General features: G+C 40.5%; 1 protein-coding gene across 1 annotated transcript; it reads right to left on the bottom strand.

The window, feature by feature from the left end:
• Nucleotides 1-1,050: 1,050 nt before the first annotated feature.
• Nucleotides 1,051-25,025, bottom strand: polr3b (polymerase (RNA) III (DNA directed) polypeptide B). Its single transcript, XM_028001794.1, has 28 exons — nt 24,954-25,025; nt 24,752-24,784; nt 24,238-24,294; nt 24,061-24,125; nt 23,895-23,970; nt 22,815-22,915; nt 22,642-22,733; nt 22,446-22,563; nt 21,539-21,647; nt 20,841-20,963; nt 18,511-18,627; nt 18,301-18,435; nt 17,081-17,242; nt 16,490-16,690; nt 15,921-16,083; nt 14,607-14,760; nt 14,426-14,500; nt 13,497-13,595; nt 13,271-13,398; nt 10,339-10,548; nt 10,044-10,202; nt 9,076-9,193; nt 8,831-8,973; nt 5,485-5,588; nt 4,323-4,489; nt 3,788-3,901; nt 1,701-1,874; nt 1,051-1,381 (listed from the first exon to the last, which is right to left on the bottom strand). The coding sequence occupies exons 1-28, from the start codon at nt 25,023-25,025 to the stop codon at nt 1,252-1,254; spliced, it is 3,399 nt and encodes a 1,132-aa protein (XP_027857595.1). The 3' UTR covers nt 1,051-1,251.
• Nucleotides 25,026-25,917: the final 892 nt, after the last annotated feature.

Raw genomic sequence — 25,917 nt, forward strand, 5'->3', positions numbered from 1 at the left:
ATGATTTATCTGGACTGTGTTCAATACCAATATTGAATAATTTAGCACACAGGTTTGAATTTACTGTGAGTTACATGTATAGACTGAACTAATCTCCTACTAAAAGCATCAAATTGAAGAAAAAACAAAAACTATATAATTGTTTTGCAGCCATCAATTCAAAGCCTGGAATAAATCTGCCTGGATATTGAATTGCTCCTCCTGGAGGAGTTGGTGAATCTCACTGATGTTTGGTTGCCAGAATTGTGTTGAAGTTTCAACTGGTTTGTTGATTTGAGGTGACGTAAAAAAAATTAAAAAAAATAAAAATGTGGAGGTCGTCCTTTTTTATTCACAACCCCTTTGCTGCGAAATAGAAATAAAGTGTAAGAAATAATTCGCCACATTGTTTCAACATTATATATATTCACTTGAGTTAATTTTGGTAAACGTCTCTAGATGGTGGTGAGGTTTTAGATATTTTTAATCGTGATATCCCCGAGTTTCACCTGGACAGGTTTTAGACTTGGTTATCTAATTAAACATGGAAAATTATTCACTCTCCTTGACACTTACTTTTACATTTTGTCACATTACAGTCACAGACTTCAAGGTAATCACAAATTGTTCCTGACACACACATTTCTCCTAACTACACTGTGGTTTGAACAATTTTTGACAATTGTTAAGGGTTGGAAAGATTTCATCAGAAATCCAATTTCTAGATGAATGTTGGGTCTTCCTGGTCTGTAACAATTTGAATCATCTGAAGAGCAAAGAAACACTTCGTCACCTTCCTAAAACAACAGCCTAAGAAATCACTTTTGGCAAAAAAAAAAATTACATAGGTCATTATTTTAGGAGGAGGACGACATTTAACAATTTAAGTACTTCAAATACATGATTCAAAAAATCTGTGAAGTTTGAATATTAGAAGGAAATATTATTGATCAGAAATGGCATGTAACTATTAATAGAGAGACAGGAGAAACATAAGGGATCCAGTTTATGGTGGAGTCTTAATATTTGTAAAGAAACGCAGATTAATTCAATTAAGCAACACACGCAAGATGACTGAGAAACATTTGTTTTTGCATTTATTATGTACACAAACCACACAAATATTGAGGCATTAACATAAATGAAAACCTCCAAACTGTACATTTGAAGCTCTTAAACTTTAACAGAAACAGTCTGTCTCTTTTCCCTCATCAAATCTACTCCAGCTGCAGCTTTCACTCACTCTGCCTGCGCTTCTGTCCCTGCCTCCGCTCACTCGTTGTAGCGCGACAGCTTGAGGCGAGGGATGATGTTCATGGACTGCAGCTCCTGGAACAGCAGCTTGCAGGCGTACGGGATCCTCAGCGACGAAACATGGCAGGAAGACTTACAGTAGTGACACCTGGACACCAGAAACAGACGCAGACATCCTGATGACGGCCGTTACTGAAACTGCAGCTCTAAAGTTACGCTCTAAAAACATTCAGCAACAGGCCAAATAAAAGTCCTGCTGTTGGAACTGGTGTCAAGAAATTGTCAAGAATGCTTGTGGTTTTACTATGAAAAATAAAATCTGTAGTTTGTCAAAGTTCAAAGCAGGAAAATGAACTTTATCTCCTCTTCTCATAAAATTACAACAATAGTCTAGATGTTGGGAAACCTTCATGAAACGAGTCGTGTTTTAAGTTGTTGAAGCGCCGAGATCTGTGGTTACGACTCACCAGCCAGAGTATCCCAGCAGGCCACACTGTCCGCACACGTCCACCTCGAAGGCGTCGCTGGAGATCATCAGACGCTCCAGCAGCAACATGCTCGCTCCGTAGCCAATCAAGCAATCACGCTCCATCTCTCCCAATCGCAGACCTCCGTCCCTGGAGCGACCCTCGGTTGGCTGCCTGTTGGTGGGAGAGAAGAGATTAAAACAAACGCAATCAGCGAAAGATCCTTTATGCAATCCTGACCACTAACATACAAGGTGCATTCACACCAACCCTGTGTAGTCCGCTTTAAGTAAACTCTAGTTCGTTTGCTTAGAACAGGCATGTCCAAAGTCCGGCCCGAGGGCCAATCACGGCCCGCGGTCAGATTTCATACGGCCCGCAGCTTCGGTCTTATAATGTATTATTTATGGCCCGCCTGCACCGTGAAACAGAATAAATAAATCATAAAACTTGAAACTGTAATTCCTCCTTTCACCAAATGGTGGCAGCACCACTTTAATACTATCAGTCTCTGCCTCCGTGCAGCGAACCGCTCTCCACTCATTTCTGCCATGGCCACTGCAAAGAAAACAAGTTTACAGTGAAGGCTGCCGCTTTCAAGAGAGATGGGAATTACAATACTTCTTCACTGAAAATCAGGACAATTGTGCTTGTCTAATTTGTAATGAGACGGTTGCCTTGTTTAAGGATTTCAACGTAAAGAGACACTACCAGAGTAAACATGCTAACACATACAACAAGCTAACAGGAAGTGACCGTGCTGAAAAAGTGAAGCAGCTCCAAGCTGCACTGGCATCACAACAGCGATTCTTCACGCGGGCCTGTGAGTCAAAAGAAAATACCAGCAAAGCAGCTACGAAGTTAATGTTAATAGCTAAACATGGCAAACCTTTTACTGGAGGTACATTTATCAAAGACTGTTATGAAAATGGTGGAGAACATTTTGCCCTGAGAAGAAGCAAGAATTTGCGAATGTTTGCCTGGCAGTAACAGTGTGGCACTGAGTTGAGGACATGAAATTGAGTATTTTGAACGGCAACGTCTGTCACTATCAGCAGTGAAGAGCGAATCGAACATTTATGGCACTTAATTTTATTAAACTCTTGAGTAAGATTTGGTTATTACTGTTGATGTTATGAACCTGTACATGTGACAAACTATTACTTTCTGAAAGATATTGTAAATGACAAGAGCAAAATTCACTTGTTTTAAGATTTAATAATAACAGACAACTTTGCATTACTTTAACTCCTGTTTAAAATGTTCTTGAGGCAAATATATTTTTAAACTCATGTAAATTTAAGGTATTTCATACAGTTTGTTCAATGTTATCTGACTCTCCAGATATGAATGAAAGGCAGAATTTGGGTTTTTAGAGTTATTCTCGTCTGCCTGAGTGGCTTATATTTGGTTATTTTGTCATTTGAAAAATAAAGATAATTGTGACAATGAAAATTGTTTTATAACGGTGTGTATTTGCATGAAACTTTTGTAGTTAAAAAATGTCCGAACAAATTATTGGCCCCCGGGCATCTTCACTTTATCAAATCTGGCCCTCTTTGCAAAAAGTTTGGACACCCCTGGCTTAGAAAGTCTAAGCAAGGTGTGAACACGCAATCAAACTCTGATGCAGACTAAAAAAAAAGCAAACTCTGGTCCACCTAAAAGTCAATGTCTCGGTTCTGTTGAAGTGAACTCAAGAGGGGTTTGAGTCCATATCTAGACTGGAGATCACTCTGAGGACAGGAAGCGAAGTACAGCGCAGGGCATTCTGGGTAAGTACAGCCAAAAGCAAATGTGAAAGTCAAACGCTAGCAGGAGGAAGACAAGAGAGAAATCCTACAACTGTAAAAAGGTGACACTACTCCATTTTGTTTTACATTTTGTTAAGAAGGAAGTTGCACTCGTGTCTTCTTCTAAGGTTTTCGTGTCGTTTCCTTCAGGGGGGAAAAATTTGTTTGGTTTGTTTGACACAGATTATTGTGAAAACAAACCTCACCAGCTGAAAACGTAACAAATGTTGCAATTTCTTCCTTACACCTTGGTATGTTATCTCTCTGAGATTTTAGTTTTTTTCCTGTTTTCACCTGGTGAGAACAGCTCTGGGCCCTCGAGCTCTGGCATGCATCTTGTCCAGAACCATGTGCTTCAGCTTCTGGTAGTAGACCGGTCCGAAGTAGATGTACGCCTCCAGAGGTTCTCTGAGGACAAAAGGCAGAAACACATGATTGGATCCAAGACAGAAAAGTTTAAGAACATAAGAATACTTCCTTAGAGTGAACCAAAAAATGAACTAATTGAGATTTGTGACTCTGTTCATGCAGCTGCATTCTTTAATAAGTAAATACATTTTTTTTTTTTTTCAATTTTGCTGGGGGAAATTTCACCAAATATTAATGGAGGTGTATGTATATATTTGACCCTGTGGTTAAGAGAAAGACTTCAACACATTCACACTTGTGCACTTAAATTTTGTCTTTTACTCATTGAAGTTACGTTTGATAGTCGTTCCATCAGAAGAGTTCAAGTGACCCAAAGTAACGATCATGAAGGGAGAATGTAAACGTCTCAGTGGAGCTGAGTGTTTTGTCCTGAGCAGCTTTAAGCCTCTCTTTAAGTTACCCGGTGATTCCTGAGGTGACGTAGTCCTTGCCCTGGTAGTTGTATCCATATCGGATCAGATCCTCACACACATCCTTCACTTTGCTGCCTCCAAAGGCCGTCCCGTAGTGAAACCGTCCGTCCAGGACCCCCGCCTTCCCAGCAAGCAGCTCTATCAACTTTCCAACCTGATCAAACATGGAAAGGAAACAAAACTCTGATCAGAAGTTGGATATTTTTGAGGATTTATCCGCCTCTGACACAAAGTGTTGATTATTGTGGGTGAAATTAGATTACACATGTCGCCACCCCCCTCTCTGCTCAGGGAGAGGACATCCGTCCAAGGATGACCGACTTCAACAATTCCTGTGAGGCTGTACCCCGGAGACCCCTGACCCTGCCACATAAAGGCAAACACCTACCCTCGTATCACTCTCAGGCCACAGAAACATCCTCCGGAGCCAAACATTTCTGAGCCTTCTCCGAGGCAACGACGCTCAGCAAACACACGCACACACACGCCTACACACAACTTCAGCAGTAAAGATCCATCGGGCTTTTACAGCAGCCAGAGAAAAGGACAAGACAAGTCTTCACATTGTCCACAGTCTGTCCTGCTCTTCAGTTCTGATGTGCTGGGCGTGTTTGATTAAAAAAAAGAAAGAAAAAAACCCAACTTCCACACGCTGCCAGAGGCGGCGGCTTCGCTGGCACCGTTTCCGCAGCAACAAATATCTGTTTGTAAAGAGCGAGATTGCTGCTTAACGCCGTGAATGGACGTGTGCTCTGGAAGCCAACGATAAACCGGAGAGAAGAGGAGCGCAGATAATGAGGGCTTTGTCTCAGGAGAGGCAACACAGAGGTTTAAACTTCCAGGTCCAAACTACAAAAAATAACAACCGCGGGTCAGGAGTCAGCTGTCGAACTAACACCTTTAGTTTAACATGAGAACTAAAAACAGCAACAAAAAAAAAAAAAAAAAAGATTATTTGAGTCATTGCTTTAGAAAAACAATCTATTTAAAAATGTACATTAAGCATGAATCCATGCTTAATGGGATGACCCCATTTTACTCACTGTAAAGAAAGAAATAATCAAAATTAATGAAGCCCATTGTTAAAAATCTAAATAAAATAAAAGTGTGGAACAAAGCACACAGATCTAACAGCAGCAGGCGTTGTACCGTCATTCTGGACGGATATCCGTGGGGATTCATGATGATATCTGGACAGATCCCAGTGTCACAGAACGGCATGTCCTCCTGAGGGACGATGAGGCCACACACACCTGAAACACACACAGAGGCTGCTCAACCAGCGCCAAGACAGACAGAAAGATTCTGACTCAAACGCACTTTGAAAGGCTCTGAATTGGTACTTATATTCAGTTTATTTTGAGTCACCAGACAAAAATGAGCTCCTTGCTTTTATGAAGGTTTTATTTTTGCAGGATTTCCTACAATAACTTTCCAACATTTGGTTTTCTGAAACTTTTTAAAATAACATTTTTTTTTTTTTTTTTTTGACCAAACTGGTTGGACATTTATCAGTAAACTTCAATATTTTTCAGAGAAAACAGTTCAGTTTGGTAAAGTTCTGGTGGAATTTGTCGCTGCGAGGAATCCCAGCAAAGAATGACATTTCCATAGTCATGTGGACAGACAAGGTCTTCTTTTGACTCGCCTGATGTGGGGACGAGCTCCCTGGTCTCCAGGGGTTTAAGTGCAAGGGCAAATGTTTGCTGAGGGGGCCGAAGCACTCTTCCCTGGCCAGGGCAAACAGATTGTTGCCCCATTTGCAAATGAAAAACAACAAAAAAAAAGAGCTGGAGAAAAAGAAGCTGAGGCAGGAAGTGGAGAAAGGTGCTTAGCTGGACGGAGAGAGCAGGATTACACACCCATGACTTTCAGTTTAACTCGGAGGAAGTGGAGGGGATCAACTGGAGAGGAGAAACTGAGGCGATGCACGTGGGAAAAATGTGTTATTAACCAGAGCTGGTCGACTGACTGCTGATGCTGTGCAGGATGTGGCAACAGGATGTGGAGCGGGAACAAGTGCGGCAAGCTGGTGGAAAGTCGTCCAACAGCAGGAAGACGGTGAAAAGAAGGAAAATCAAAAGAAAGAAAGAAAAAAAAAGGGAGCAGGAGCAAAATAAAAAGGACGAAAATCAGGATCAGTGAGGAAAGATGTGAAAAAGGTTGGAGGAACAACACAGAAAAACAAAGTCTCACACACACGGACTGGTTATAACGGCAGACATCTTTGGTGTTGTTTGTTTTGTGTGAAAGTGAATGATAAAGGAGGCATGAAATCAGTAGAGAAAAGGAAGACAACAGCAAGGGTCCGGGACCCTCCATCACGGCTCATACAGCTCCGCACTGACGCCTCGCACAATGGGCCCCCAATACCAACAACCCTGCACCTCCTCCACCGCTGTGTGTGCGTGGGCGTGTGCGTGTGAGAGAGAGACTGGTAAATAATTAACCTATTCTGCTGACCGGGATGTAGGAGTAGCAAACAATGCAAACTAAATTCACTTCCAATTAAATTACTTTCTGAGTTTATTTAAAATCTCCTAAAAGGTTCTATTAAAATAATCGATGCACTGATCAGGGGCCGATACCAATTTTCTATTTTATTTGAGGTCTGACCTGTTCAGTTTATCTCCAATCTGACGACTGGAGCAGGGAGAGAAAAATAAGTTTGCTTTAATAATTTTGAGTCAAACAGCAAATGAAAAAATTATCCCAATTTATCCATCAAGGCATACGTTTCTTTAATCAGTCGGCTGATTTTTATTAAACTCTACTGCTCGTTGATGGATTCAGAGATTGGAATTGGAGAAAGTTCTTAATGTTCATTCATTTTATAATTAGGGATTTTTAAAAAGAGTATTTCACCATTTGAGCTGCAATTTAAAATATCGGAGGAGATCCAAGGAAAAAACTGACCAATTTGATCTCTGCCAGATGAACTTGTGCATCTCTGGTTGAACAGTCTGTCAGATGTCACCTTAATGGACCAAGACATTTAGATTTAAAAACCTTTTTGTTCTGTAACACAAATAAAAACAAGTTAAACCCCAGACATAAAGATGTTCTGAGGCTAAAAAGAGCAGAAAATTTCTTTTTCCTAAATTTTGTCCATTTATGTTTAACTTATTGAGCGATAAAAATGTTAAACCTCTGGCAAATCAAAGACAAAAGTATGTAATGCAAGTAAATATCCCTGCTTTTTCATTAAAGACTTGTAAAAAAAAGAATAAAAAGTTCAATTTGATAACTTGAGGCATTTTCTTTCAGACAGCCTTTTCCACTCTGGCTTCCTTGGAGGTCTGATCTGTAGAAGTGGAAGCTCTTACACGATTATCCCCTTTTACGCATCAAAACAAATACTTTTAGCCTTTATTTATGTATTTAAACTCAAAAAGTGCATCAAAGTACAATATTTATTGGGTTTAATTGTTATTTATGGTGCATCTATGACACAGGGAACCATTTTTCCAATCATTAGCGGATGGGTCAGTGCATCTCTGAACCATCAGTGCTAATATTTAGTCCAGCTGTGGTTCACGTCAGACTCCAAAGCAGATGATGCATCTGAGCGGAGCCGCAAGTGAAACCCAGCTGTTCGCGGTTACACATCTGGACGTTTCACCCCATTCCTCCTGCAGCTAACCCCATGGCGACCCTTGTCTTCGTCATTATGTGGGACGGAAGACATTGTCCCGCCCCGAGCTGACCGCCCAGCGCCCACCGCACTAATGAAGAGAGTAAATTATGCATGGCGCCAGTTAGCTTTCTGATTAAAACATCATACAGGCCCTCTATAGGGGAGGTGCTGCAAAACAATGACGGTTGTAAACACTCCCCCCCCCACACCAGAATACTGCTGGGTGTAATAAATTTGCATAGTCTGGCACAGGACAAAGAGCCAATTAATTGAAAGGAGCTCTTGAAAGATGAGGACGGGGGAAGTGACAGAAACGGCCACTGGGAGTTGACTCAACAAGCTCTCCTCGGCAGCCATGACCTGCAACTTTTCTTCACCCATAAAAACATTTTTCTTAAAAATGTTTTATATTTATGCTCATGTCAACTTATTTAGCAAAATTAAGTTTGTCAGTCTCCTAAATTTGAATGTCCTAGATCAAGGGTTCCCAAGTCCAGTCCATGCAAGTTTTGCATGTCTCGATTCTCTAACACACCTGAATCAAACGGCTCGTCAGGATCTTCCATTCACTGGGTTCAGGTGCACAGAAGCAGGGATGCATCTAAAAGTTGCAGGACATTAGATTTTGGGGACTCGACTTGGGCAGATTCAATGAGACTTCAGAGCATTTTTGTGTTTTTATAGCTGAACAGAAACGTCTTCCACATTTTAGTTAGAAAACAAAAAACAAAATAACGTTCTGATTTCACAGCTCAGTTGATAAATTTATGTTTCCAGATGGATGGACCAAAATAATTGCTCCCGAGAAGACAACCAACATTTGTTCTCATCTAGGATTGAAATGTGCCGTGCATTAACCTTTCTGCCCGTGTCGACTGCTGAATTTATCTCCTATCTCTGGTCTCCTCGTCTGCCTCAGGAGGATCTTGATGAGGAAGGCTTCTTCAGCGTTGGACGAGATCATGACCTTCTCGATGTACGAGTCTGTTGAGCCCTTATAGCTGCAGACAGATGCCGTCAGCAGAGGAATCATGGAGCCACCATAATTCCTCTGCTTCACGCAGAAGCTGAACTTCTGCGCAGAAGAGCCTGCCGGGCCTCACCTGATGGGAACGTCTCGGTACTGCGGCTGACCTGGCTGGGCGCTGCCCTCCAGTGGCGTCTGAGTGACGGTTGGCATTGATTTGTTCACCAGCACCTGCTTGTTCTCCACCCTCTCACCTGAGCATCACAGAATAAATCAGGTCAGCATCCTAACGTCTCAACAATTATTGATTACTTGTGCTAAAATATTGGCAACAAGTTTGTTATCTTGAATGGTTAGTTTGATTTTCAAGCAATAATAAGCAGTTATAATGGGTTCCTCGTTAAAACTGCTAATTTTCTTTTTGCAGCTGTTTAAATGTTTGCCTGATAATTGCACGGTCACATGGCTGATGTTATGAGTCGTTACACAAAGTGAGTAAAGCAATGAAGACAAACTCCTAAACCTGTAGTGTTCCCAACATAATAAAGATCCTAAACACACATCAATGTGACTTTTGGCGGCCTGTCCAGGGTGTACCCCGCCTCCCGCCTGGAACGTAGCTGGAGATAGGCACCAGCAACCCTCCCGACCCCATTAGGGACAAGGGTGAACAGAAAATGGATGGATGGATGGATGGACTATTTAATTATTCAAAACTGAGCAGAATTGAAAAAAATTTTATGCCCATAATAAATGTATGTAAACTTTTGACTGGACCTGGGATTTGAGGCACTTATTTAAATAACTCAACCTCAACAGCAATTGAGTTCAGTATACTTTCCAGCATACAACGTTTTTATTGAATACATTTCTCTATTTAACTCAAATACATTCAAGTGGTGCTACATACAGTGTAATTAATCTAAATTGAATTACACAAAGCCTAATGAATTTTAATTTCTTCCTCCAAGGTCTGCTAAACTCTTTAAAAGTTAATTAAAACTATCATCAACTCTGCAGTTCAAAGATTTGTATGTCTCTATCATGTTGCACCATTGACTATATTTGCATAACTAATATTGAGAAGAAGCAGCGGGTCCTCACCGGGGGAACAGATGCCGTCAGCGTCCAGGATGTTGTGCCTCCATATTGGTTTACGGGTAGCAGCGTCCAGCATGGGCCCCATCACCTTGTCAAAGGTCTGGTTGGTGTAACGCCTCAGAATGCACTTTGTGTTTTTGTAGACAAGGCAGCGACCAAATCCTGAGAGGAAAAAAACATTCAGGATCACAGATTCTGACATCTGCCAGCGCATAGTCTAAAATGTTGAAGAGTTAACCTCGGATTGAGGAAAAGCTTTCGGACTTTAGTGGATTGCAAGGAAGATTGAGAATCTCACCTCTGTCCAGCGAGGCTTTGTTGAGGACCAGAGCGTCCTCGATATCATAGCCGCTGTAACTCATCACGGCCACGGTGGCGTTCTGACCCGCCGGCAGCTTCTCAAAGTCAATCAGCTCGATGGTTTTGGTTTTGACCATTGGCCTCTGAGGATAGGCCAGCAGGTACATCAGAGTATCGATGCGGTTCCTCTGGTTGTAGCCAATAGTTCCTGACAGGAGACAACAGCAAAAAACCAGATTAGAAAGCTGAATATTTACTCCAGGATCATTTACTGCATCATGTTTTTATGGCTGCAGAGGAGTAAGATCATTTTTTGTAGCACTTAATGTAATCTTCATCAGCTGTTCAGGGTTCCCATGCAATCCTACTTGTGTAATCCTGAGAGACACAGGGATGTCCATCTTTCTATAGATTATCCACATAATTAATTGATTAATCAGATAAACACATTGGGACATTTTTCATTTAAACCACATAAACCTTTTCTTTACAATATTAGGAAGACATTAAAAATCCAAATAAATAAATTCCTTTTTTTAATAAAGAACCTAAACATTTCATTCCATAAAAAGCAATAGCATAGCATTCCTTTAGTGAATTTGAACCAGGTGATGCTAAAACTATACCACTTAATGAGTTTTGGCTAAAACATATTCACTGACAAATGTTTTTGTCTTAACCCTATTTTTGTACAATTTTGGCTTCATGATTGCTCTGAATATGTTGTTTTTTCAACAAATTACCTTTTTAGAGTCTGTATACTCCAGTTAACAATTAATCATTTACTAAGTTAGTTAACGATTATGTCAATAATTGATTAATCACGATTAATCCGATTAATTGTTTCAGGACTAGTCACATGGACAGATGGATGAAGACATGGGTGCATAAATTAACAGCTGAACGGACGGACAAACAGACAGGGGAATGGATGGATGGACCGATACAGAAATGAACGGAGGAATAAATGAATGGATGCACGGACTTCTAGGTGGATGTAGACATGGTTTGATTCCTGCCTTGAAAGATTGATACATCGGCAGGAGGATGGCTAAACGAAAGGGTGGATAAATGGGTGGAAGTGAGGACTGATGGATGGATTTAGACGAATGGATAGATGGATGTTTCCAACTTTTAGGCAATGGAACAGGGAATGATGTTTGCAAATATGAATATTTTTCCATCCCTATTCAGAGCTGGAAAATACCTAATTTAAAATACATATTTTTCCAAAAACAAATCTTCAAATAGCCTGAGAAATATAAATTTGGCTCCTTGGACACTTAGTATAAAGTGGTGTTGGTTTAATGTGTTTCCACAGAGTGGTAAACCTTCGTCCTCCTGCCTCACTCTGCCCTACAGAGCTCACAGGGAGAGTTATGGCGTAAAGCCTGGCCTCCCTGGAAGCCTTGACATTTGTCAGATGCTATTACTGCACAATCAGCCTACAAGCACAGAGTCTGTGATAATAGGCTCAGGCCACACAACCAGATTTGCACATGTAAAGGGCTGTCCATACAAAACAGACAACACAGAGGATATTGGGCCAAATATAGTTCCAGTCAGTGTTTTTGTAAGGATGGGGGAAGGGCAGGGATGGATGAGCGGAGGTGAAGCAGTGAGGAAGAGGAGGGAAGGGCGGGGTGTGACTCCGGTTCTTACGAACGTTAGCCGACCCGTTCGGGGAAGTTTTGGTTACCAAGGAGCTTTGGGTGCGCACTCTGTGGGCTTTTGCAGCTGAGCACACTGACCCCCCGAGCTCAGCCTGAGCAGACACAATGAATTGCTAATGACACTCTGGGTGACTGGCAGGGAAAGGGCCTCCACACACACAGCACAATGGAGAACCTACGCAAGCGCCCCATGTTTGATGTCCGCGTGCATACACACACTGGCCGACACACACACACACACATTCGACAAACACTCAATCACACATACAAATGTATTCTGACAAGAAGTGCTGCAGGAGACGAGTTTTGGGGGAGAAGAACCAGCAGGCTGCTTGTATCCACACTGCTTGTTATTCTAATGTCCTTTTTGTGCATTTTATTTTCAACTCGGGCAAACAAAACCAAAAAATGTCCAGACTTGGGGGAATAATCATGGAAAATTAAAACATTGCTAGTGAGAGTCTCTGCAGCCAAATGAGAGTGGCAGGGATCTTAAACATTTCTAGGTAGAAGATCCAGACGTCCCCGTCCGCAACTTTCAAGAGTTCTCAGTCCTTTGAGTTAATTTGTAAATATAAAATACAAAAGGAAGGAAAAGAAGGCAGGAAAAGAAACAAGGAAGGGAGGAAAGTAGAATAGAAGGAAAGAAGAAAGGAAAGAGAAGGGCTGATGGAAACATGACAAAATGAAGAAGGGAAGGAAGCAAGAGAGGAAAGAAGGAAGAAACAACTAATGGGAGGAAGGAGATAACACAAGGAAGGTGTAGAAAACAGGACAAGAAAGAAAGCACAAGGAAGGAAAGAAGGAAAGAAAGATGGACATGAAGGCAAAAAAAGAGTAAGGAAGGAAGGAAAGAAAAGGTTGATGGAAGCATGACAGAATGAATGAAGCAAGGAAGGTAGAACAAAAGGATGGAGTGATTAGTGATTAAGAACACAAGGAAGGAAGGACTAAAATAAGAAACATAAGAGGACATAAGAAAAAAAGGAACTAAATTAAGGCAGCAAAGACTGAGGGAATAAGAAAGATTAAAGGAGTGAAGGACATGAGGGAGGGATGAATGAAAAATGAAGATGGAAGGAAAGAAGGAAGAGCACAGAGAGAGCAAAAAGAGTGAGGAATGACACAAGGAAACAAATCTATGTGAGTAAGAAACCATTTTTATACTCATTTTTTTCTCCATACTTTTCCACACCTGGAAAACGCTTAAATGAAACGAGGAACTTTTCTAGGCAGCCAGGTCAGCAGACTTCTTACCCATGGCCTGCTTGCCCATAGCGCACTGGTATGTGTTCCTGGGCGACTGGTTGTGGTGGGGGTAGGGAATGAGACCCGCACACACTCCGAGCAACGTGAAGGGCTCGATCTCCAAGTGTGTCGTCTCTCTACAGAGAAGAAATAAACACATGCAGCAGTGACTGATGCGACTCAGGATGGGATTTTTAAAGTTTTTAAAACATTTTATCTGTCGTCTTTCACGTACTTGCTGATCAGGTGCTCATAAAGGGAGATCTGACAGTCGTTCTCCTCGTTCACATCCAGGTACTCCACAAGGCCTTCGTGCAGAAAGTCCTCAAACGTTCTGGGTAGAAAAGTTTCAGGAATCATCAGATCGGATGTTCACAAACCACTAATGTGTGAGGTTACAGCTTCATACAGAACTAAAAACATTTGGGAAAAAAAAAACATTTAAATGACCCATTTTTACTCCCAGAAAGAAGAGAAGGGGAACCTTGATTGAAAAGTTTCTAAACTGCATAGAAAAAAGTCTGGTGGTTAGAAGCAAAATACAACAAAATTCCTGAATACTTCTTGATGAAGGCTTGAGACAAAAAGTACCATAAAATTTCAGACAACAGCAGTGTTCTGAGCCGTCCTCACAGAGTTCCTGACCAAAGTTGAAACTGTAAATGTTATTTTTTAATATATAAAATAAGAACAAGTATACAAGAAAGAAAAACTTCCCCTGAAACCAAAGAATAAACTACTAAATTTATTCAAAATGAGCTCCGCATACAATGTTAAAGTTGTTGGCAGGTACAGCTCTGGAAAAGAATACGAGTCCACTTAAAATGATCAGTTTCTTTTGATTTACTTGTTACAAGTATATGTTTGGGTAAAATGAACATTGTTTTTTTATTGTATGAACTACTGACAACATGTTTCTGAAATTCCAAACAAAAATGTAGTATTTATTAGCAGAAAATGAGAAATGCACTCTCAGACTTCAAATAATGCAAAGAAAACAAAATCATATTCATTTAGAAACAACAACACTAATGTTTTAACTCAGGAAGAGTTCAGAAATCGACATTTGGTGGAATAATTATTAGGTTTTCAATAGGGCTCAGTGCAGCGGTCTCTTAATTTTTTCAGAGTTGTGTTGTCGACTTCAAAATGGTCATAACTCACCTGTAGCCCTGAGACAGATCCTCAATGTGTTTGTTATTTACCATCGGCTGTCCCTTCTTCACAATGATGTACGGTCTGCGGCGAGAATAAACACAACATTCACTCCTGATGTACTGTTTTATAAAAAAAATAAAATAAAATTCACAGATATACGCTTCTGATGTTTCGACAGCGCCTTCACCTGCAGAGTCGTCCTCCGTCAGACGAGATGTAGACGCAGCGGTCGGTCATGTTGGTGGAGATGGACACAAATTCGTTGATGAAACCCGCCCTGCGCATCAGTCTGAAGGTGTTGACTAGTTTCCGATGGTCTCTGATGACGCCCAGAATGTTACCTGTGGCGCAAACACGGAAGGATGAACGGACGGCAGCAACAGCCTCAGATCTGATACATTGTGGATAAACTGATGTATTTAGCTAAGTATCCCGCTGAATCTTCCCAATCTTCATGAGTCTTAAATCTCAGTTCCTTCTCTTTGGATTTACAAGAATCATCTAAAATGAAATAAATGTGCAGTTTGTCAGGAAGACAGAGAAAATTGTGTCTTCCGGTTTTACAACTGATTTGAGGCAATTATCTGAGCAGCAATGGTCTCAGTCAAAGGAATGTTCTGGAAGCTGGTGAAAGTTTAGTTTTACATCTGTGTAATCTGACAAAATAAGGTCTTTTCAGAAGTAGGGCTGCTTAATTATGGAAAGAAAAAAATTCTGGTTAAAATTAGCAGCTAACAATTATTTAGTATGTAAACAAATTGCATTTATTGCATGAACCTGTAGAGTCAAAAGTGGCTAAATAACCTAGAAATTACACTGTATTCGTAATTATTTGGATCAAATATTGCAAAACAAAATCTAAATGAATTTACTGTCCTGCAACAAAACAAAGCACTTTAATGTCTCGTCTCGACACAGTCTTTGCTGAAAAAAACAAAGAAGGAAGTCAGCTTTCCTTAGAAGCAAATCAGAAAGAAAAGAGAGAGGACTTTCACTCAAAAACCTTAGCTGTAGAGGAAAAGTAGGAGCTTTACGGCAACATATACTCTGAGGAAGCAGAGCTCTGGTCGCCTGCTGCGGTTGCTTCATATCAGTTCTGACAGACAAACGAGTGGCGAACAGAGGAGGGACTGTGCTCTGCCTCTGTGAGGAAACACAATCCGAAGGGCTTTGACACCTGCTGCTACTAACTAATTAAACAGTACGGCAGCTAATATAAGTCGACAGTTATCAGAGCGAAGACAAACAAATACAGTAATTAAAGGGCCAAGTTTTGACACAAGAATAACACCTACTGCTGCCATGAAATTAAAGACTTATCAGCATCCCACAAAATTACATCCTCTGACTAAACAGGAAAGCATTCACTTAATGTAAGCAATGCATTTAAAACCGGCTGGATTAGACCTTCTTTCAAAGGATCTAAAGCAGCAGCTGGAGTTTATTCAGAAGTTTATTCAGTTATTCAATGGTTCTGCAAGTTTCTCAGCAGACGTTTTACCGTTGAGGAAAACGAGGAAGACGCTCGGGTAGGAGAGCTCCTCCCCGCACAGCAGGTTGACGTCCTCCACGCCGAGGTTGAAGGCCAGTTTGATGATGGGCCCGTCTTCCATGTCTGTGGTGATGTGTGTCATCAGAGCCAGGTTCTTGACCAGACCGCAGGCCTACCGAGCCACAGGTCAAAGCAAAAAGGAAAGAAATGAACATTTGCAAAATAATCATCCAGAGAACAACCTCAAACATGTGCCTGAGCTCATCTTTACAAGTTTACCTGTTAATATCACTGTTTACATGTTTGTTTACGATAGCAGTGACAGAAGGAAGTCGTTTAGAGTACGCCTCTACCACCTTTGGACATCTGAAGACTGAAATTCATTGTAGATACCCACTTATTCTTGCAGGATTGCAGGAAAATTGGTGCCTGCAGCAGCATGTTGAACACCCAGAGACATCCTGTGCTACAAACCATTCGTGCTAATAATCAGTGATTAGCATTATATGCACTCCAACGAGAAAGGGGTCAGAGGTTAAGGTATGCCTAAGTTGTTTTCAGATGGATTTTTTTCTCACCTCTCCCTCAGGAGTGTCGGACGGACACAGCATTCCCCACTGGGACGGCTGCAGAGAACGAGGCCCGCTGACCTTCCTGGTCTTCTCGAACTGGGAGGAGATCCTGGTCATCATCCCCAGAGCCGAAATGTAGGAGAGACGGGACAGAACCTGGGTGACACCCTGACGGTCCATCTTGAACCTCTTCAGAGACCAGTTCCCCTGATGATGAGAAACGACCACAACTCAGAGAAATCAGCTGATGACTAGAATAAGTCCATTTTTAGCTCGACTGGCTCTGAAAAAAAAAAAAAAAAAGCAAAACAGACTATTTTCCAATAAGAGGGAACACAGTACTAGGTGCTACCAGATTGCACTCTTCAGTGTGGATGCTGTTACTGAGTGAATAATATGTGAAGTTAACTGTCTTCAGTAACAGTAAGAACTTTCGAAAGATAGTCACTTTTCTCACACAGAGCAACTATAAAACAAAAACAAAAAGGATTTTCAGCATCTCTAACTCATAAGAAGTGTTGATCTTTGAAAAAGTGAAGAAAAATCTCAGAGACTGAACCGTTCTTGCCCATTCGCCCTGTTTTTGTCCAAACTCACTGTGGAGATGGCGTTCACCATGCCGTTGGTGATCTGATCCTGCCTCATGTGTTTGACCACGTCAAACTGAGCGGCTCGCTGCTTGGGGATGATCTGGTCGGCGATCTTCTTCAGTTCGGCATTAAACTTTTTAAACAGATCCTCAAACAACAGAGACAGCAGCTGTAGGAAGAAGAAGGGGAGTCGTCTTATATGGCGTTACGGTCTTGGAACCGTTTGCAAAATGGCTATCAGCAGTAAAAACAATCACTTCGGACAGTAGAGTCGTTCTATCACATCAGCATCAAGGTTGCCGTCAGATTTAATAACCAGGTGTGCCGGCTCAGAAATGACCCCGACCTGGCCTCCGTCCCAGGTCCTCGTCTTCCTCCGCCAGGCCTGCAGGAGGCAGCGTCTCACTGCGACCTTCAAACCCCCACCACATCCTTTGCATTAGCATATATCAAAACAAACAGGCTGCTTGAAATTAATAAAGAAATTAAGCTTCCATTGCGCAGCCGGGCCAATTAGTTGAATGTCAGGGAACCATAATTGGAGAGCGAGGAGATTGCAGGCGTCGTTGATGTGTAAGCCTCCTTTTGAAAGAGGGCCCTGCCTCCTCCCATCTCTGCTCCTTACACAGAGCAGGTTGGGAGAGGAGGGTGAAATTAAAGGCCTAAAGACAGCAGTAATTACATTATCAGAGCCCAGGCCGCGGATTAGCTCAATCGCTCCAGTCAAGGCAGCGGTTCTATTGTCGCGGTGCTGAAAAATCCCCATGCTTCCACAGCGTTGGGATTTCGGTGCCACTGCATATCTCCCTCCTGACAAAGCCAGGCAGAAACAAAAGGGGAGGGAGGTGCGAAAACAAAACAGGCAGAAAAACAGAGCTGAGGAAATGTAATGAAAGGCTTATTAAAGGAAGGTGGCAGGAACAAAGATGCAGGTGAAAGATCAGAGCCGGTGCGGCCCTGTGATCCATTCACACCAAAGCACAGACGCAAACCAATTACTAATAAGAACGTTTTGTTTTCCCGGAAATCAAAAGGAATAAACACCTTTCATTTAAGAAACGCGTAAACAACAAGGTCAACAGGGAGTCGCTATTGTCCAAACGAAGCTGGAGAACCTTCTGGAGCTGAAGGTTTTGTCTCTGAGCATAAAACCTGGAGACCCAATGGAGGTTTTAATGAAGCGTAAATGAAACCACCTGCAGAACAGGTTTCACAGTGAGGTCTCACCTGTCCAGCCAACTCCAGACGCTTGTTCCCATAATAATCTCTGTCGTCCACTTTGTTGTCGCCTTGAGCCAGGATCACCCTCCGGACCATCACAGCCAGGTAAATGCATTTAGCCCGAAAGTTAAACTCTTTCACCTGAAAACAAGATGCACAAAGGTTAACTTGGTTAAAACAATACGAATAATCTGAGATTTTGGTCCGTTTACATACAGGGACATGAGTGAGGATGAGAGAGGCGAGCAGCTCTCTGGCCTCCTCCATCTTGGTCTTCTTGGGGCCTCCCCACATCCGTTGCCGCCGGACTTTATTCCCAAGAAACCTCAGAGCCTGAAACACAAAGAGGAGAAAGAGGAGCTGTCAGCTGTCATGTGAGGACTCTTTTTAAAAAAAATAAAGAATCAAAAACTTATTCCTCATTTCTGAAGCCACAACTGCCACCTTGTTCTTCAGGACCGCTCGCTGGTCCCAGCAGACGGCTGCTCATATTGATCCAGGTTGGGTTGAAGGTTATTCCTGATAAAAGGTAATAGTTTCTCCCCGCCGTCACCACATGTCTGCTCTACATGAGGGATGACTGCATAATTAATGACTCAATGCAACCGGCTGCACTTCCTCTCCTAAATAACTAAAATCTGATTGTAATGAATTATTTTGACTGAAGTGGAAAGTATTTGGATTAGGACGGTATTCTATTAGGAGAAAAGCTCAATTTTAAGTTTGGAGATAAAACACTGTCTTTTTTCTGTCCTTGACACATTTGACTAAATGAGCCTCTGAGCTCATTGCTAATGATTAAAGTCTTACTTGTCCTTTTACGCACATTTTTAAAATTTTCTGGCAGTAACCAGGCCTGGACATGGCGAGTCAAATGTGGTAAAGTCACAGTTAATCAGGAGTCAACTGGGCCAGATTTTTCTTTAAAAAATAATTTAAAAACTCACTAAAATTTATTGTTGCATAAGAATAAAACTTGATAAATGATCTGAAACACTTAAATGTGATATAAAAAATGGATCCCTCCTCCCCCCACTACTTTTGATTACTGTCACATCTGTAAAAAAATAAAAAATAAATAAATAAAAGAAATTGAAATAGAGGTCAGATCAGTTTTATTCCTTAGTTGTTATATTTGTTTTCTCATATGAAGAAAAGTTTATTTTACACTTGAATGAGTATAAAATAAACCTGTGAGCTCTTTATGTAAAACCAACAGAAAGGTTTTTTTTGTTTTTTAGTATTTGAGTTACGCATTTTTTCCAAAGGTGAGCAGCCCTGGTTTCATTAAAAAAAGGTTGCTTTGAATTGGTTTCATTATTACTTTTTTCTTTACGATACATTAAAAAAGTGGAAAAGATGAAGGGAGACATGCAACAAATACTTGAAGTCAGAGTCAAGTCTGCACAGTTCGGTCTTAAATCTTGAACTCTGGAACGTGGCGGATCTACTCACTTTAACTCTACAGGTTATCGGTATGCAAATCTGACTACATGTTTTAGAAAAGATCATTGAGAATTATAAAATACATTTATATACTCCTAGTAAAGCAGTATAAATCAAAGAATTCACAGATTTACTCACCTGAATTTCTCTCAGCAGGTTAAGGAAGGCCAGAGGTTAGACAGTAAACCCAACGCTTCTCAACTCAGTATATAATAAGTAACTGATTAAAACAGAATTCACCACCTAATTAGAGAAATTAAAAAACAATGTGATAAAATCTCCTGCCCATTTTCCAGAATCTGATCTTTTTTTTTTTTTTTTTAAAAGAGAAAAAAGATTACAGTCACATTTAGTTTAGGCAGATTACCTATAATCTGATAACACTGTTCTTCAGCCTTATCTGCCTTTAATTATATAGATTTAGGTCTCATTGTGCACAATACAAAGAGCCAATGAATACCCTGAAAAGACGTGACAGAGGCTGGCAGGCACAGAAGCATGAGGGCTGAGGCGAAGGGGTTGCTAGGATCCAAACATGCCCTCATCAATGCATCTGAGGAACCGCTAACAACATAATCTTTATAAAAAACAAATTGGCCGATTGCATTCATCTCTAGATGTTAAAGAAAAACACGTGGGGCTTCTGAAAGGATCTGAAAAGTGTTACTTAACTGGGTGAGGAGCAAAAAGCTTTCATCAAATGAAAAACGGAATATCTTCTTTTAGCAGACAGCAGGTGTTTGTGTTTCAGAGCAAAAATATTTGCCTCTTCAGATAAGGCTAATGAGAGCAAATCAGGAGTCAAAATGGATGTTTTATCGATTTAACAACAATGTTCCTCAAGTTGTGAAAAACATTTCACCACTTTCATCAAAATGTCACGTTTGCTCAGTTGTTGACTGTATGATGTTTTCTTTAAGACTTTGTAATTTTGTATTTTTATTATGGGAAGTACCTTGTAAAGCACCTTGCCACTTAAATGTGCTCCACAAATAAACTTGATTGAGTTACGACTATGCAACACCATTTTGCAAAAAGTAAAAAGGCTGTTGCATGAATCTGGGCGTGAATACATTTGCAGGGCACTGTAGAGGAATTACCTGAGTCTGTGTGAAGATCTGAGCTTTCTGACACTCCTCCAGGCTCGGAGCGAAGCTGGCCATGACGTGCTCCTCTGTGCCGATCATCTGAACTATCTCCTGGTCACTCTCTACACCCATGCCCTGCAGGGAACGCGTGCAAACCAGACAGGAAAAGAAGAGGGGGGAACGGTATGCACTGATGAATGATTTAAAAATATATATTTTTACATTTTGTCAGAAGAGAAAGACCTTGTTCATTTGAATAATATCTGAAACAAGGAGCCAGAGGGAAAGCTTTGAAAGGTGAACTTTGAGTCAGGAGTTTGTGTGACATTTGCTTATGGAAATGTGAGGCTGTGGGAACCGGTCCGCTTGAACCCACGGCAGACACGAGACGGAGAGGTGGAGGAAGGAGTCGCACAGTATAAACAAGCGATTCGGCAAGCATGTGGATCCCGACACTTCACCCTCACAAGGCAACATGTTTGAGGAGGTTTTTCCCGAAGGCGGCTGGAGATCCCGACACCAGCTGTCCTTTGACATTTTCACCGTCAACACAAAGCCTTGAGGCTGTTTAACTACAGACTAATGATGGCAAAGGCTCATATGAAGCATAAAAACAACATGCTTGAAAGACAACTTCAAGTGAAAATTTATTAGGCTTTATTGTAGCACCCTCTACTGGTCAAGCGGTGTCATTAAAACCTTGATTTTACCTTGAATATTATGGCGATAGGAGCGTCTTCAGACAGCGTGTTGTGTCTCAGGTAGAAGCGACCTTGCTTCACAATCATGTTGGTTCTGCTTTTCTTCTCATGAGTGGAGCTGGAATAGAAAACATCAGGTTTCACAGCAACAGTGGCGATTTTATGAATAATGCTCAACAAGAAATTAATCATACATTCAAAAATACAGAAATTTTAAATACGCCTGCGCTGTCCAAATCTCAAGCTCTTAAGCAACCTGAAATGTAAAATTCCTATCACATATACACTGAATGATAACAATGTTATCATTTTATTACCCAATTCTTTAAAGTGTGATTACGAATGAGGAATTTAGCCTTAAACAAATGAAAAGGAAAAAAAAACGATAATCAAAACCTCAGGACTGGAATGATACAACTTCTACATTTAGCTTCTTCCCTTCACATCTCCAGACCTGAAGAGCTGTGAAAAAGTACTTACCTCGTTGCCGACGTCTTTTGTCAAAGAGTAAAAACAAAAGGCACCATTAAGGAGATTATTTAATTTATTAGAATAAAGCTTCCCAAACCAACTTAACCCCATGTGAAAAATAATCCCCTCTAAATCTAATAAAATTCTTTTATTACTGATTGTGAGAAATTGTAGCCGACTCCATTTGGCAGCTTTACTTTATTTTAACCACACTGATGGTTTTATTGGATTTGTGTTATATTTATATTTTCTGAAAATAAATACTTTTAAAGCATAATCAACCAAATTTATAGAAATAAACACTTGAAATATATCACTGTGTGTGTAACGAGATTCACTTTTCAATTATATTCAACTTCATATTCAGATGTAGTTGTAGTTTTATTTGAACCTAAGGATTGATCTGAGGTTTTCGTTTAATAAGATGACAGAGTTATATTTTAACCTGGTGACTGAGGCTCCTACTGCTCCCTTCCTGTCTTGCTCCACAATGATCCGATTCTTGGACAGCTGCTCCTGAATCAAGATGACTTTCTCCTGGCCTTTTACAATGAAATAACCTCCTGCGAGGCAAAGGGAGAAAATCTGCAGTCAGTTCTGTTCAGCTTGGTTTCCACCACACGGCCACGCTGACACTGTACCTGGATCCAAAGGACACTCGTTGAGCTTAGAGAACTCCATAGGCGTCTTTCCCGTGAGGACGCAGTTGGAGCTTCGCAGCATGATTGGCATCCTGACGAGAGCAGAATTCAATACGTCCGTGAAAACATTGTAACATGCTGAATCCGTGACAGAAAAGAGAGAGAGCCCAAACCTTCCAATCGGAAGAGCGTTTCGGATGATCCTCTGGCTGCCGCGAGTGTACTCGATGTCCACCGTGATTGGTGCCGAGTAGGTCATGTCTCTGAGGCGACACTGACCAAACACATGGGATACGTTTTACCAACCAGAGTTCCTTCAAATTGTTCATCACTTTTTATAACATTTGAGCACAAAACCTTTATCTGGTTGGGTTTTATTATCTTTATGTTGCACAAATTATGAAACCACAACATGTTGAACAGAACTGAACTAAATGTAATTAATACAATATCCTTTTTACTAGGCTATTATATTTCATATGAGTGAAAATATATTTTTCCTGTTGGATGAACTTTAACCACGCTGGATGTATATTTTTAGTGAATAAGATCCTAACACTTATAGAGTGGTGGGATAATTGTGAAGGGAAAGGAAATAAATAAACTGAGTAATGGGGGTGACAGCACACAGCTACCACAACCCCACAAGAGCTGCTGTTTTGAAGAAATAGTTATTACAATCTGACTCTTCTCAAACTCACCAAGCTTCTTATGGCTTTCTCCTGCTTCTATCATATCCACTTTTACAACAAAATGCTCGTCAGTTGCTTCATTTATCCCAAACACTAACAGGTACAATGATGAGGAAACAGTCAGGGTTACTGATCTCACCTGTCAGTGGTCGTATTGTTCTGCCTGATCAGTATCTCTTAATCAATTAAACATATTTTGCGATTACCATAAATCAACTCTTCAAGCGTCATTGGCAGCTTCTAACATCCTTTTGTATTTCACACAAATTAGACTTAGACTGACTTTATTATCATTTTGCATGCACAGGGTGTATACAGAACGAAATTTCGTTGCATACGGCTCAGAACAATGTTTTGAGGTTCCAATGTTATGAGGTTACTCTGGAATATAAATATAAAATATAAAGTGCAGGAATGAATTAAATGAATTAAAGCACACCAAGATTATGACATATCAACATTTTAAAGATAAAACTCCCCCCCCCCCAAAATGTAAGTTCATCTTTATCCCATTAAAGAATTTGTCAACAAACTAATCATTTAAGTAAATATTGTGCTAACCTCATGAGGAGAAACAGGTCTGGTTACGTTGAAGCTCTCCTCGACATCAGGCATCCCAACGTAGATGTTCAGGTACCTGAGCAGAAATTATTTAGCTTAAAATTCAGATCCGAAGCTAAAAGTCGCATCGGTTGAATCAGGAATCGTGTGGATGAACCCGGCTTACTTCAGGTACCACATTGGATCAGCATCGCTGGTTATTTTCTCATTCGCTTTCATGATTTTCTTAATCTGGAAAAACAATACAGTCAAATTAAGCTTAGAGTGGGATAAACAGATGTATTAAGAATAAACAGAGCTATCAATAAATAAATACATATGCATTTTATGTGTTTAATTTTACCTCAACATTGATGAAGTAGTTGAACGAGTCGATGTGTTGCTTCACCAATCCTTTCACCTGCAGAACAAATGAGATGATGGAGATGAGCAGAAAAATAAATCTGGTCCGTTATCAATAATAAAGTATAACATAGTCAAAAAATGTAACTGTAAGAGGAGAAGAAAAACACAACATGACTGATTTGACTAATTTGAGACTTTTATAATGTACTGACATTTAAACTGACCAGATCTACGGTCATTATGCAATGGGATAGAGAACAGGGTACGTGCATTTCAAGAAAAAAGCTCAAGAAAAAACGCGTAGAACACAAACTGCACAGACTTAATTTACATTCACGTAATGGACAAATATAAAACATTATATGAAATGTAATTAAACAAAAAGATTCAAACTTTTATGTAGATAACAGCCTGTGTGAAAGATTAAGTATTTAAGAAAAATTAAGTATTTAGGTTTAGGGATGAAGTCAAGGGATGAAAAGCGTATTAATACAGTTGCTATGGTGATTTACCTTCAGGAAGGCTGGTAGCAATTTCCACTTTTCCTGTCAAATAAACCAGAAAAATCAGAAAAGTCTTTTCTTCAACTGTATCATGTAAACTTGATTGACACCGTGTTCAGATGTGAACTAATTTGACTTCTTTCTGCCAGTACATCACACAATCCTGATGCTCGTGGTGGAAACCCATCTCTCCCACTGTCCTCAAACTCACCGCCACGGTGTTGACAGGAGCCGCCAGCTCCTGAGGAGTCATGTCTCCAAACTCTCCTCCCAGCAGCTCCATGAGTACCGCTGCTCTTCACCAGTAAGCACATAAAACTGGAAATAAATCCGAGCTGGAGCAAAGAATCGGAAGTCTCTGCAACATGCGCCCCGATTGTGTTACTTCTTAAAATGTCCCTTCCGAGTTGGGCGGAACTAAAGACTGCGTTCCGCTTCGAATGAATTCTTCTTCTACGTTTTAATTCTGCTGGTTTTATCATATTGCAATATGCAGCGCCCCCCATTGTTGTAAAAACGCTAATTCTGCCACGAGTCGTTTGAAACAAGTTTCGGCAATTAGTTTGATCACCGTAAAAAAAGTATTTTGACTTTACATGATAATGTATTATATCATTAAAAACACATAGACAATCCTCAACTAGACAAATATATAAAATATACCAATGCTTTTTCCGACTTTTTTTTTTCTTGGTAGAATGAAAGGAAAACATCTAGAGTCACATCTAGGAAATGCAATTGTTTCTGTGCTTGCTTACCCAGTCGGAGAAAATTTATTTAGGGGTAATCTAAATAACAGTCCTCAAATCAAATTTGTTGAAAATTTGTGTATGCAAGAGTAAAAACTGAAAACAACATGGTTTAAATTATGAGATGAGCAGCAAAAGAACAAAAATCTGAAGATAAAAGCCACTTTTTAAAAACAGAAAGGTAAGAAGAGGCATTTTATTTAGAAACAAACCAACTATACAGTTTTCTAAAGCAACTGATGATAAAAGTAGTTGGATCACAAATCTGCAGTCAGCAAGAGGAAGAGTTTAGACTTCCTGTTTATTGTACACCCAATAAAACATAGATTGAAGAAACTGATTGAAGAAACAACAAGAACATTTTTACTTTCACTACTGAAAGTTGCTTTTCAAGAAAGAAAAAGGAAGAGAGGAATTAATATGACA

The sequence above is a fragment of the Xiphophorus couchianus genome, chromosome 2 (genome assembly GCF_001444195.1).
Source record: "Xiphophorus couchianus chromosome 2, X_couchianus-1.0, whole genome shotgun sequence".
NCBI classification, from domain to species: domain Eukaryota; kingdom Metazoa; phylum Chordata; class Actinopteri; order Cyprinodontiformes; family Poeciliidae; genus Xiphophorus; species Xiphophorus couchianus.